The sequence below is a fragment of the Notothenia coriiceps genome, unplaced genomic scaffold (assembly GCF_000735185.1).
Source record: "Notothenia coriiceps isolate Sejong01 unplaced genomic scaffold, NC01 NC01_scaffold00035382, whole genome shotgun sequence".
Lineage (NCBI taxonomy): Eukaryota > Metazoa > Chordata > Actinopteri > Perciformes > Nototheniidae > Notothenia > Notothenia coriiceps.
In genome coordinates, this window is record NW_011368083.1 from 7,400 (window position 1) to 20,995 (window position 13,596).

Consider the following 13,596-nt stretch of genomic DNA (forward strand, 5'->3'; position numbering starts at 1 on the left):
CACATTGTACTTTTGTACTGATAGGCCAAGGGGCAGGACATCTCTACGCTGTTGACCAATCACAACAGAGCAGGCTAGCTAACCAATCAGAGCAGAGTGGGCTCTGGTTTCAGACAGAGGGTGGAAAGAGCAGAAAAATGAAGTGCTTTTTGAACTTTAAGGCATGGAAACATGTCACAGTAGAGGCACAAAATAAATTATGAAACCCGAAAATGAGCTTAATAGGGCCCCTTTAAACTTTTGGGAAGACCCTTACATTGTAATGGGTACAGAGTTAGTTGACATTTGTAAACACTGTACAGACTCCTGTCATGTTGTATTCATATGATGTTGTGAGTGGAGTATGTTGACAACATTTGTATGAGCTTTTAAGTTTGTGGTACATAATGGAAGAAATAGGCAGAGGCACATACATACATTCAAGTGTGTGTGTGTGTGTGTGTGTGTGTGTGTGTGTGTGTGTGTGTGTGTGTGTGTGTGTGTGTGTGTGTGTGTGTGTGTGTGTGTGTGTGTGTGTGTGTGTGTGTGTGTGTGTGTGTGTGTGTGTGTGTGTGTGTGTGTGCAGTTCAGAGAGGGGGAGAGTGTGTGTGTGTGTGTGTCAGAGAGAAGTACAGTGTTATTGAGAGCACTTTGTTTTTAGAGCTCCCATGTGAAATTCATTGAGTCTGTATTGAAGGGAGCTTGCCAATTTAAAGTCTGCCCAGTGTTCATGTAATACTCCCTTCTCTTCACATTCATACTGCAATCCAGATTCATGAAACGCTCTCACTTTCTAAAAGGTTTGTTACCAACGGCTAGAAAGTTAAACTCAAAGGATGCAGAAGGAAGTCTCAAACTTCCATTATTTAGATGCATTTTGTGCTCTTATTTTTGTTTTTCTAAATATGATACAGTGTACTCAGTACACACATATACTGTATGCCATCGAGATACACTTCTCTTAGTTTTGGTTTTTGAGACTGTCGCAGTATTCAGGTCCAATGAGCATGAAAGGCACAATTCACAATCCAAATGTCAGTAAAACAAATATTCTAAATGCATGAGTTCGTCTTCTTCATTGTGTGTCAGTGTGATCCTGATTTATCAAATGTATATCCTTTGTAATCCCTATATAAAATAAGGTTGTTATTGAGCTTTTCATTTGAGCTTTTATCATCACAAAAGAATGGTATGGCTACACATCATGTATTTTGCCAGGTTTTTGCCGACAACATATCACTGAGGAAAATGCAATAACATTTAGAAATGTTGTCATTGTTTTGATTTATTTGACTTAAATGTGTTTCCTGAGCTTTTTTGAATGTAATTCTTAGAAGTTTGATAAGTACGGTCCAAAGTTTGTGCACATCATTAATATATGTACAGCATACTGCATTTAAAACATTCATTTGAATAACACACAATTCAAATTGTTATTTAAGTAATAATCATAAAATAAGCATAGAGTTATGTTGATAAATATAAATGAGGTTAAAAAGGTTATTTACTGTTAATTATTACGAGACGAAAAACCTAGAAATAATTTAATGATTTTGGCTGATGGATTGTGCCTGAAGGCTCATACTTTTTTCAAGTATATGACATCTCAGAGCCCAATTAAGCAGAAGCGTCTCAGCAGTATCTTCGTGTTCAGGCATTATCGTACACTGGCACTAAGTTGATCTTCTTGCTCAAGTGCTGCTGGGAAAACAGGCACCAAGTCATTTCATTACTGCTCAGACAGCTCCACTCCCATGTGGCAGCTGGGGTTTGTCTCTTCTAATTCATGTTCAGAGAGACTGTTTTTGTTCAGCTTGATTTGAAAGCCTGCCCCGCTAAATAAAAGCCTCTGTAGCAAAACATAATCACTAACAAATGCTCTCGCCCACACTGCCAACAGATTACATCATCCACAAGTTTAGTTTACCAAGTTTCATCAATTGTTGCAGACTGTCACAAGCCTTGTAAACAGCATACATATCAAAAATAATTAAGGGAGTCGATAAAATAGATAAGATAATCATTCAATTTAATCTTATTCAAAATGTTGGGTGACACTTTGCATGCTTTCTTGCTGAGAGTAAGGTGCTGTTTACGCAGGAACTAAACGGGTTATATCCGCTACTTTTCTCCTTCGTATAGCCTGTTCGTTCACACGAGGCCGTAAAGGAACCGCGGAAACGGACCCCTAAAACGATAACGACGGGTCCCAAGGCGGATAGATCTGCGGACGGAACCGTGTGTACGTCCTATACGATAATTTTCCTGATAACGATGAAGCCATAGCCCAACCTCTCCCCATCTCTGCTGCTCACTGACCATGCTACAGATGTTAGTGCAAAATCTACAGCTCCTCTACCACAACCATCAGCAACAAGTGGACATGGAGAATTACATGTTGCTAAATCCACCGCGGGGAATAAACAGAAGGGCAACCAGGCAACCATGGCAACCATGCTCGGGGGTCTTCTTCGCTGCTTTTGGTGTATTTTGTGGCGGAAGTACGGCACCACTTACAGGCCCGGCATATGTACTACAGCGTCTCCAGCGGGTCGAGCGGTCTCGTGTGAACGGAAGACTTTTTTTTAGATCGAATTCGGTTCGTTTGCGTTTCGTTTGCATTTGCGTTCCCTTGTAAATGGGGCATAAGATTAAATGTCTTAAAGGTAAACATGTTGTTGGTTAACTTAGTACTTGAAACAAGGGGAAACTAGCAAGCCTTGCCTAAAGCTAAATATCAATTAATAATGTAAACAGTTTTAAAGGGATTGCGTGCAAGAATATAATGGTTTTCTGTTTCTTTATAAAACGATACATCTTTTATTCCTTACTTCTCAGTCACCTCCCCGCTGTAATAAATTACAAGTTGACCATGATTTACTGATAGTCATTATTTGTTTTCCAATCCATCAGACAGTATTGGGGGTGTTTTTACCGCCATGTGCTATGAATGTCTGCTAAGGCGTTGGTTGCATTAATGAGATCACTTTGTTTCCTGTTAACATGTTCACAACATCCAGGCGTTTCTCTTAACACCTTTTAGGCCGTATTCTTGATAATATGCCACGCTCTGCTTGACTTCTCTCACTTTCAACAGATCATAGTATTTTTTAGAGGAAGTAAATCAGCTGCCGGAGTCAAAAGTTAGAGAAAATAAAATGTATTTTTTTCCGTCTGGCAGTTTGCTGTGATCAGAGGAAACAGTAAAGGGAGGATTTGTCATCTGTTTGAACAACAGACCTGCCGTCCTCGATTGTTTTAGGCTGGATATGAGAGCACATCCTTTTTGATCCAATCCTATTATGCATGACATCGTATATTTAGGACATATTTTCTGTTGTTTTACAGTTTGAAAAATGCTTAGGTGATTATTTTAGTTTTTTCAAATGAGATGCCTCGCTGGGCTTCGCATGAATAATTTATCCTGACATATAGAGATACAATGATAAAGAGAGCACAATGTGGAAGATGACAAGGAGGAAAATAAAGTATTTTTTTTTAGCTTTTAGTGTGATTTCATCCTTCTGTTTCTGGTGCAAACTGAAGTTAACGGAGCCTTTGAGTTGTGACAAAAAGTCATTATCTTTGTGTGTGATCATGCACAATCTTTTTTTTTTAAGACAAAGCTGCTAAGACTCAGACAATATGCTCACAACATTTAAATATATCTACAGCAAATGCATTTATTTTGAGCAAACAGTAATAATACTCCTGCTCCTTTTTGCTGACTTTTAACACACTGTTCTAACTGAGACCACAGGACCCAGAGCTTGACTGACTGTGAAATGTGAAAGAAAGAAACTACAAAGAGCCACATTTGTTTGTGGTAGTTCCACATACAGCATGACATCTGCCTAAAAATATTCTTATTCCACTCACATCGACTTTAACTGCAGCGAGTTTAAAAGATAAGTAGATAAAAGCGGTAGGGGAAGGTTGCTTATGGTATAAACGGTGTAAATAAACAAGGCTGAGAGCAACGCAATTAATAAGCACTTCTGCCTCCAGTGATGTTCATGACCATGTTATTTTCATTATTGCATTGATGGCCGTAGCGGAGCAATCTTTGAAGCAAGTAATCAGTTCGGCCTGAGGAGCGATTTATCTTTGACAATATTAATGCTCTGACATGCACTTTGGGAAATATGTTCTGCGGAACGTTATTCTTAACTAGCGTGTGATATTTTGGGTTTGTCAGTTCCAGCATAGCTTAAATCTCAGTGTAAACAGAAAAAAAGATGTGTTTATTTCATTCTTAAAGGCCTGAGGTGTGAAAATGATCTTTCACATCTTGTGACCTATGTACCGTGACATGAAGAGGTGTATCCAACTCCATGACAAATTGGTTTTCTTATCACTGATGTGCTTAGCAAAGATGTGATCAATTGTAAACAACGATCAATGAGTTGACAGGATTTTTAGACTGTTTCTCAATTGCTGAGAGCTCACCCCGTCATGCTTCATCTAACAACGACTTTTTGGACTTATCATGAGAAGCACATGAAAACAGCTACATTCAGGTCACATGGGACGTTGAATTAAATGTAAACCAAGCTGTTGCTCTAGAAATGTTTGCTGAGTGGTGAGAGCACAGGTGCCTCTGATACCAACACAAAAATGAACAAAACACCAAACATTTCACTGTGTTGGATGCAGGCATCTCAAAGGTGTGCTTCTTGCAGGGATGAAAAGAGTACTATTGTAAAGTAGAAGTAGGCCTTCTGTTGTAAAGAAAGTGTGTGTGATAGTACTGTCAAACTAAAGATCATTTAAGCTACATACTAAATTGTATTAAATGTCAGAGTCCGTGGAGGAGCATCACCCCATAGAGCCCTGAGGATAAAAAAAACTGCAAATCCTTTTTTAAAGAAAGCACTGCAGCCTCTGCAAACAACTGATTATCAAATATAAACCTATAAAGTGCCGTCCTAGACTCATTGTTGTACCTAACCAGAAAAAAGGACATAAGAAAGAAAAATTTACAAACAAACAAGAAATCGAACACTTATTACACAATAAATAAGATAACCTAAAGCTTATTTTATAACAAACAGAAGAAAAGAAACACCAATGCAGCCAACATAAGGATGTATGATATAGAGAATATAGCCCACAATCACACAGAAGGGAGCAGCTGCGTAGCACCTATGTTGCTAGGCAACGCAACAGTTTTATTTTTGTACTCGCCTGTCAGTCACTCTGCGAGTCTTGAGCGCTGCAAAGTCGTCACCAGTCTGCTCCGTGCTCAACTTTTCTGCTTGTTCACTCTCAAAGCCTGATGTAAGCAGTTCACTCTGCCTCTGTCCCACTGCGCTACTCCATGAAATTCAAAATGTTTTCGGCTGAATGAGGCTCCGCAGGTTAAATATACAGGCTGTGCCCCCAGGAGTCATTGTCAAGGACAGTCACAAGGCCCCAGACACCTCAGTGACGAAGAAGTTCATTGGTGAACGCAGAAGTCACGCTGTAGGATAACCAAACATGACATTATCCTTCAATCAATCCAGACAGGGGCACACAAATCTGCTTTAAGAAGCCTTTTTAAATAATGCTCAACTTTAATATAACACCACTCCTGCTACTAAAGCATCTTTTGATTAATCTTTTATAATTCCTTACCGCATAAACCTAAGTATTGCATCTCAATAGGGAGAACATATTGATAGAAGGGCTACTGTTTTAGCATATGTTTTCAGAAAGGGGTTTAGTGAACTCACACCTTGTCTATATAATGTGTCCAATAATAATGAAATTGGGGTGAGTCATTTGCAGAGTAATATTTTGACAAAGAGAAGTTAATCCAGAGTTTATTCTCTCTTCTTCTGTCTGGTCTGTACTTCCCTCTTTTCCATGAACAGCTCACACGCCTCCTCTTCATACAAACACTCCCTTGTTACAACACTACCTAGTTCACGGAAAAAGCACATCACGCTGAACACCAGGCGTAAGTGTAATGTGTTCAAGCTTATACTGTACAGTATGTAGCAACACAGGGGAGACAGACAGACAGACAGAGAGAAAGAGAGAGAAATACCCTCCTCTCTCTGTTTATGCTGGCAACAAGCAAACCACTTGCTTTGCAGAGCAGTGGCAGGAACCAATCTCCTTAAAGTAATTTGCAATCACTGTGGCTGAAAAGGCCTTTCGCATCAATGAGCTTTTGTGAGACATTCATTTCAAAGTTGAAATGACAAGCTATGCTGGAAATATTTGCTGCCAAAAAAAATTGCAGGAGCCTTCTCACACTCATTTGTTCCGATAAATAGACACTCAAAAACATTTTCGGTTCACTTTTTCTTTGGCCTTTGAGGAAGGAATGGCATTACTCAAGGTGGTGCTTTGTTTGTTTCAATTCGATCCCTATCTTTTTTTGTGTTTAAGTGGTATGTTTTGCTATTCATATCCTTTCCAAAGACTTTTAGCAGCCGTGTAAAATGGGTTCCAGCTCAGACAGCCAGTAAACTGCGGCCGTCTACAGATTATGAGATACAGAATCGGGAAACTGTTGTGAGACCAGACGGCAAACAGTCATCAGTCCCTGAAAGTATATTGCTCAATTCAGTATGATGAAAATGTTGCACTGCGGGAACTTTGCAGTCATAGATAGAGGAACTACAAAGTCAGCACTGAACACTTTTGTTTCAAACATTTGTCCAAGTGTCACACAAATTTAATTTGTAACGTATTTAATAATGTGATTTTAAACTCAGGAAACTCCATCTGCTAATGAAGATTGGGATTTGTTGAAAACCAAAACAAAAGTTGATGTGTTTAATTAGTAATGCAACTTAGCTTTGTGACCACACGTATGATGTATATCATGAACTGACAGTCCAATACTTTAGTGCTGAATCACAATTCATTTGTTGAACCACTGACTTTTCTTCTAGCCACCAGCAGGTTGACATTTTGATTTGAGAGTGAGATGTCTTCAGAACTGTTGGATGGATCACCTTTAAATGTGGAACAAATGTCCTCACACATAACTGCAATTACTTATGGGATCACTATCACTCAAAATGTCATTAAGATCATATAGAAATATTTGAGGATTCAACTTCAGCTGATGATAACTCACCAAATGAAGATGATCAGCAGTGTTAACATTACCTGCAAAACATCAGCATGTTTTCATTGTGATTAAATTCATGGGTTTGTTCAAATATCTCTTTGAAAGGTTTAATAATCGTTGTAATTGTTCTCCAGACCTTACTGGCTGTGAAGAGAACCCTCCTTAAAGTAGTTTATTGTAAGGGATGGAGGACAAAGTGATGTAGTATGTAATGAAGCTAACTACAGCTGCATTAAAACTGCATGAGGACAAGATGGGATTATATTCTTTAACAGAGCTAAAAGGACGGGGCCTAAGAGCTGCATTTTTAAACACTCTTAGTCTTCTGTTATCTCAAGATGCATCAATTATTTTATACAGAAATGAAGCACTACAGTCGTAGTTCAAATAGACCTTACTGATATTCCCATTTCAAATGTTCAACTTTAACCTCTGCGGAAATGCCTAGTATTTTGTCCAAGCTTTATCCCTAAGGGTCTAGAAAAAGAACAATCTTCATGTAAAAAAATATATTAATTTATTGAATTATTATGTGAATGCATGGCACAAATATAAACGTGCATCTGTAATGTTGATGTGATTGAAATTAGTAAAACAAAATGGACATATACAGGTTTGTACATTATTTAGAATTGGTCCTAATTTCTGACCTTGAAACTCCCGATTGAAGATCTGTTCAAATAAAATCTTATGAGCCGTGAAGGTTTAAAGATAAGACATTAAGTGAGAGTTACATTTATGGAGGAGCGGGGTACTTTTAGATGAAATCTGTCAAATCATCAGAAAAGTTGATTTGTGTGCTCCATCCCTGTCTCATAAACCAACAGTTTGTAATAAAAGTGTAAAAAATGCAATTATACATGAAGTCAAAGTCAAAGTAGTATTAATAACCTTTGTCAGCTTTCCAGATTGAAAACAAGAGTTTGTTCATTAAGTCCCTCAGGACGCTGCAAACACACTTCATCCATATGAACGTTTGATGTCGGCACATTGCATTGATTGATATGCGCTGTCGGTATCAGATGAATATAAAGCAGGAGCAGTATGATCACTCAGCCTCCATTGTTATTCTATGGCTCTGTACACACTGATGGGATGTGACAGTGTTTGCAGGGCAGTGCAGCTGAATGTGACACAGCCAGCCAACTTCACCGTCAATAAACTCAGGGCACTAACTCGCTAACTGTTCACAGTTGATCTTAAAACAAACCACACAAGGCATTTTCGCATCTTTTTTTAACATTTATGTTGTTATGACAGTGCTACTATACACAAGAAAGGCTGCTACTCAAATCTTCATAGGATATCAAATAAACAAATATTATACAAATAACCTGGGCTGCTGCCCGGAGGCCTGTTAAAAAGAAAGTTAATGAAGGAATTGAAGAAAATTCGTTTTTTTCGCCCAATTTAACTTAAAGGTGGGGTAGGTAATTTTGGAGAAACCAGCTCGAGTGCGCTATAATTTGAAAATACACAGCCGGACAAAATCTGCCTCTTCCTTACAGAGCCCCTCCTCCAACACACACAAACGCGCACATGACCAATGAGGGCACGAGATAAGTTTGTGCACAGATGGAAGGCTGACAGGCAGGTAGGCCATCCAGTTATTTTAGCCGGGCCGGCTAAAATGATTGGTCGTGCTTTTTACAGTACTACGGCTTCCACAGATGACATTTTTTTATGGATTTTTTGTCAAAGCACTTATGATATTCATTGCTATCGGGATGTTAAGAGCATTCCATGGAATATAACAAAAAGTGTATCTCAAGCCGGTTTCTCAAAACGTACCTACCCCACCTTTAAATCTTCTGTTTCCTGATCTGTAATTGAAGTTAGTACCAGAATCAGTGAAACAGGAGCTTGTAAGAATAACAATTGCTGTATAACTGATAAACTTGTTCAATATTCAGTTCACTCAAAACAACACCAAGGCATTTGTCTTTCCCACAAGCACACTAAACCTAGGAATTTCTGATTGATCTCATTGCATACAAACAGATAATAAGTTATTATTCCATATCCGGATTTCTTTCAGTGTGTGTACATATTGTCAAGAGTTTAGACACATACTGTACAGGCATGTGCGGACATAAGTATGAACAAATGTACAGAAACACCCAAGTCTAGCGTGATGCAGGGTTAATGGGACCGGTGATGACTGTTGTGCTTTTAGTGGGAGATGCACTGTTACTTCTTTTGGGGGTTTGTGGCTCTGCTCTTCTTTCTGGCCATCAATGATCGCCTCTTCCTGCTGGACATGGCTCCCAGAGGTCGGATCTTCATCTCTGTGAAGTCCAGGGACACCAGGTGGCCCTTCCACGGCTCCCAGTTCACTCCCTGAGAGCAGATTGAGCGGCAGGAGATTGAAGAAGGGAGTTAAGTATCAGTATACATTGGAGTGATGAAATAGAAGGGAGAGGGGAAATGAGGGGGACAAGAAAAGGGTGAGAGAAATGGGCAGGCGACAATGATAGACAGGCAGAATGACAAACACTATTAAACACCAGCCTCAGGCTTCATTTCATGTAAGTACAAACTTGTTTTGACTGTTATTGCATTTCGCCGACAAACATTGCGGGAGTGATCTGCAGCGGCAATATTATGGATGAAGTCTCGAGCAGAACAATTCCACTGGCCTTTTCTTCAGTATCAGACTCCCTTAGACATAATAACTGTTGTTGTTATCCTATCAGCCTGGTAACAAAACACTTATGCTTTATAGCTGGTGTGAGAAATGCGTTTTCTCATCACTGCTGATGGATTCAAGCCATTTGTGCTTCATCTCAACAATCTAAAACAAAACAACTGAGAGAGGTCTGGGGTGAAGTTGTCTTTGATTGCTGACCAGGGAACAGCTTCCCAGTGAGCACGCTTTTTTCAAGTTTCTTTTTGTAAGTATGTTTTGATTGAACATAAATAACAGAGGCTGTTCTATTTTGTATCATGATTAGTTGTATTTGGCGAGCATTATTTAAGCGCTAGCAAATATATAATGTTGAAATCAGCTGGTTCTGAGTGGTAATTGTTCAACGGCTAAATATATTTCGTTTAGCAGTTAGAGAAATTCACAATTAAAATAGAAGAGAAAAGCATGCCTCTCTATTGAAACCTGCTAAATTAACTAAAAACCTTGCTCGATAAAAATTGGATTTGCTTCATCGACATTTTGAACTGAATGGCAAACACAGAAAATAAACAATTAAAAAAAGTCTTCAGTGTAGCTAAACTTTGCAACGCAAATTTGAACTTTATAGCTAGAACGAAAAATTAAATCAATTACTGGGGATGGAGTTTAGAAATGAGAGTATAAAGCCTTATTTGAAAGGACCCTTAGACTGTTAACATGTAACATGGGTATGTTGAAATCTATCATCACATAACATTGTCAGTGCCACCTATTGGTGAGAAGACTCCATTTCATATATTTTCATATTCAGACTTAACTTCAACACTTTGTCCTTAACAATTTAGGCATAAAGACTGGTTATGTTTGGAGTGTTCTTGTGAACAATATTCATAATTACACTAATATTTTTTTTTGCGCTAATGCTGATGCAAGTCCCTACAGGTTCTACATGAACCCTCCTACTAGCTTTCTAATTTGTCTTTTGTATTACTTTTTCGTCTTTTTAAACCCAAAATGGGCAGATCCACAGTAATGGCAGGAGAGCACCCTATGAACATCAGTGCAGGAGTGCCTCACTGCTCACTCACCAAACTGTGCCTGCTGTCTCCCCATCTTCCGTTGAGGTTGGCCAGGTGACAGTTCTTGTACCACCAGGCGCCGCGGTGGGCCAGGGCACAGTTGCCAAGGGCGATGTCATTATCGTTATCTATAGTAGTCCAGGGCCGGCCTTGGTGGTAGGTCATAGCATCACCTGGGGATCATTAGAAATAAAAAGTTAATCGAACCTAAATGTTTATATAATACAGAACAGTCTGTATGCAGTTCAACTTTTCTCTACTAACAGTTATTCTGCTCACTTCCTTTTCTTCCATGAGTTCCCTGATGGAAGAAATGTAATAAAAAGACAGAAATAGAGAGATACAGTATATGTTGTTTCAGCACACTCGCTGTGTGTCTGCATCTGTCTGGCCTACTCGCTGTGTGTCTGCATCTGTCTGGCCTACTCGCTGTGTGTCTGCATCTGTCTGGCTTCAAATCCCACAAAAGCCCTGCCTTCTTTAGACATCACTTTCCCCATATAGCTCAGGTCTGTAACTGACAGAATATACACAAAATATTCCATCTTTTGTTAGTGTGAATAGCTTTCTAAGCAGCCCACAGAAGAATGGGTGGGGTGCCTACTGTGTGTTCTCTTTCCTTTTTCTATTTGAGGGAAGTGTCTGAGAGAATATACATTTTGTAAGTTCCATATGGTGTCAATTGGTAGTTTGAAAGAGATTTAAGGAGCAAGAGGCCCACCTGCTGTCCCACTGTATTTGCCGATAGTGAGTCTGAACTTCTGCTTGACCGTTGCAATCTTAAAGTCGTCGTACACAGCATAGGCTCTCTCGGCGCCCAGTCCCAATTCAACCCTCAGCTCATACTGAGTCGGAGTGTTGGTGAGCTCATATATCTTATCCAGACCTGAGGGAACAGCCAGAAAAGAGGACATGCTCCATTAATGTTCAGATGTGCATACTTCAATTTCTGCTAAGAACCGGTGCTCACCAATCCAGAACTCCTCTGTCAAGTTTCCAAAGCCGGCTATGCACTGTTTCCAGCGTTTCATAAAGTCCAGCTTGCCGGTGTTACGTCGCTGCAGCACCTGAAAGCAGCAAACACAGGATGTTCATTCACATCTGTTACACAAATCTTTCCAAATGTTTTCTTTGGTTACCATCTCCAACACTAACATTTAAGTAGCTATAACTGGCAACTACTATAATTCATGGCTACTCCAGCTAATTCAAACTGCATTTCTATATAGTTGAGAACACAAGTCAAAAACAAAGCATCAGAGGTGTTGAATATCTCTAATGTGGAAATGTTCAGGATAACTTTTCAGACTTTAACTTTTTATCCGGCTGTGTGACTCGTTGGAACCTTTAATATTGAAATCAAATTTATATATTTTGGTAAGTGGAAGTAATTGGTACCAGCCAGCCGCCTCCGTCAGTCTCCATGTCGCAGAAACCCTCAAATGGTTTGGAGCGGTTGTTGTTAAGGTAAAGCGTGTATATGCCACTCTTCTTATTGCCATTCTTCATGACCTGGGTGCAGTCCACAGGGAAGGGGTTCACGAGGCCAACTAGAGAAGAGATGTGAAGCGTTTAACCCATCTTAAGAACCATTTACATTATTTGTTATGGAAAAAACATGTGTTGTGAGGTCACAGTGAACTAGATATTTAATCTCTTGTGGCCATAGAGGTGCAAAGTTGGCATTTTTTCTCGATTTTATGAACATTCGGAATACGACTAGATAAAATTGTGATCATTCATGTGATCTAAACATTTTAAAGGTGTACTTATCCTTATACCTGCCCAGAGTATGTCAGTAACAGAACTAAAAAGTTAATACCAATCAGAATAATAGTTTTGGCCTTTCCCTTAACATACCAAATCGAGTCTTTGGGCACAAATGGGTAATACCTATTTAATACTCACAATGTGACGTCTCAGAGAAACTGACATAAACTAATAAAAATTCCAATTTCAGAAAAGAGCAACATACACAGAAAGCAGGAGAGACTCAGTGAACTCTGCACAGACCTGTTTTGAAGAAGGTCTCCACCACCTTGCTCCTCTTGCTCCCCCTGTAGGCGATGATGGTGACGATGTATTTCTTCCCCGTCTCCAAACTGGATAAAGCAAAACTGCTCTCGCTGGCCCCAATCTGCTTTTCAACCGTCTGAACACAATTCACAATTGCATTTAATCTGACTGAGCTCTCACTTTATGAAAGATGACATTGTCTTAAGTTTCAATAAGACACGTGTATTAGGTAGACTAATGTTTTATTATTATAAGGTATTAAAAAGTATCAAGGAAAAGATCAATCACCTCCGTCATGTAGTTTAAATCACTCCCAGTAGATTCATTTTTATTTTGACCACAAGAGGTCAGCGTACTACAGAGCTTAAAATCACTTTTACTGTCGCCTCAGCACGTTTTAAAGAGTTAAAACACATGTTTAATGGATATTTGTTTGCTTGTTAATACAAAAATTGAGTTTGAATCAGCTTCAGTCACAGTTATCTGAAATTAACTGCAGGTCTGTTTTTTTTTCAATAAGAAATTAAATGTTGTTTTTCTTCCTATGGCCAAACTGAGCTTTCTATACGTTCTTTGTAACTCAATGTAACAGTTGTATGACAAATCCCTGTGTATTTACAGATTTCATTTACCTTCATACCCAGTGGTGCAGTGGGGATTTTTTTACTGGGTGGACGGGGCGGGGGTGGACGGGAGACACTATGGACGCGCTCGTGAACTGTCAACGGGGGGGGGGCACAACTTAGCCTACATGATGCCGTTTAGACAATATAATAATAAAGGGTGGTGCCGGCTGTCATCGAACCGATCCGGCCTTTCTG

General features: G+C 39.4%; 1 protein-coding gene across 1 annotated transcript in view; it reads right to left on the minus strand.

Annotated features, from left to right (window-relative positions):
• Positions 1-8,282: 8,282 nt before the first annotated feature.
• LOC104962808 (tenascin-N) overlaps positions 8,283-13,596 on the minus strand; it is a gene marked incomplete at its 5' end in the record, with an annotated part of 9,106 nt that continues 3,792 nt past the window's right edge. Inside the window, 6 exons of the mRNA XM_010791306.1 lie at positions 8,283-9,391; positions 10,769-10,932; positions 11,481-11,645; positions 11,730-11,826; positions 12,158-12,309; positions 12,773-12,911. Of these exons, the coding sequence (XP_010789608.1) occupies positions 9,242-9,391; positions 10,769-10,932; positions 11,481-11,645; positions 11,730-11,826; positions 12,158-12,309; positions 12,773-12,911 (867 nt within the window). The remainder of the gene's footprint in view (positions 9,392-10,768; positions 10,933-11,480; positions 11,646-11,729; positions 11,827-12,157; positions 12,310-12,772; positions 12,912-13,596) is intronic.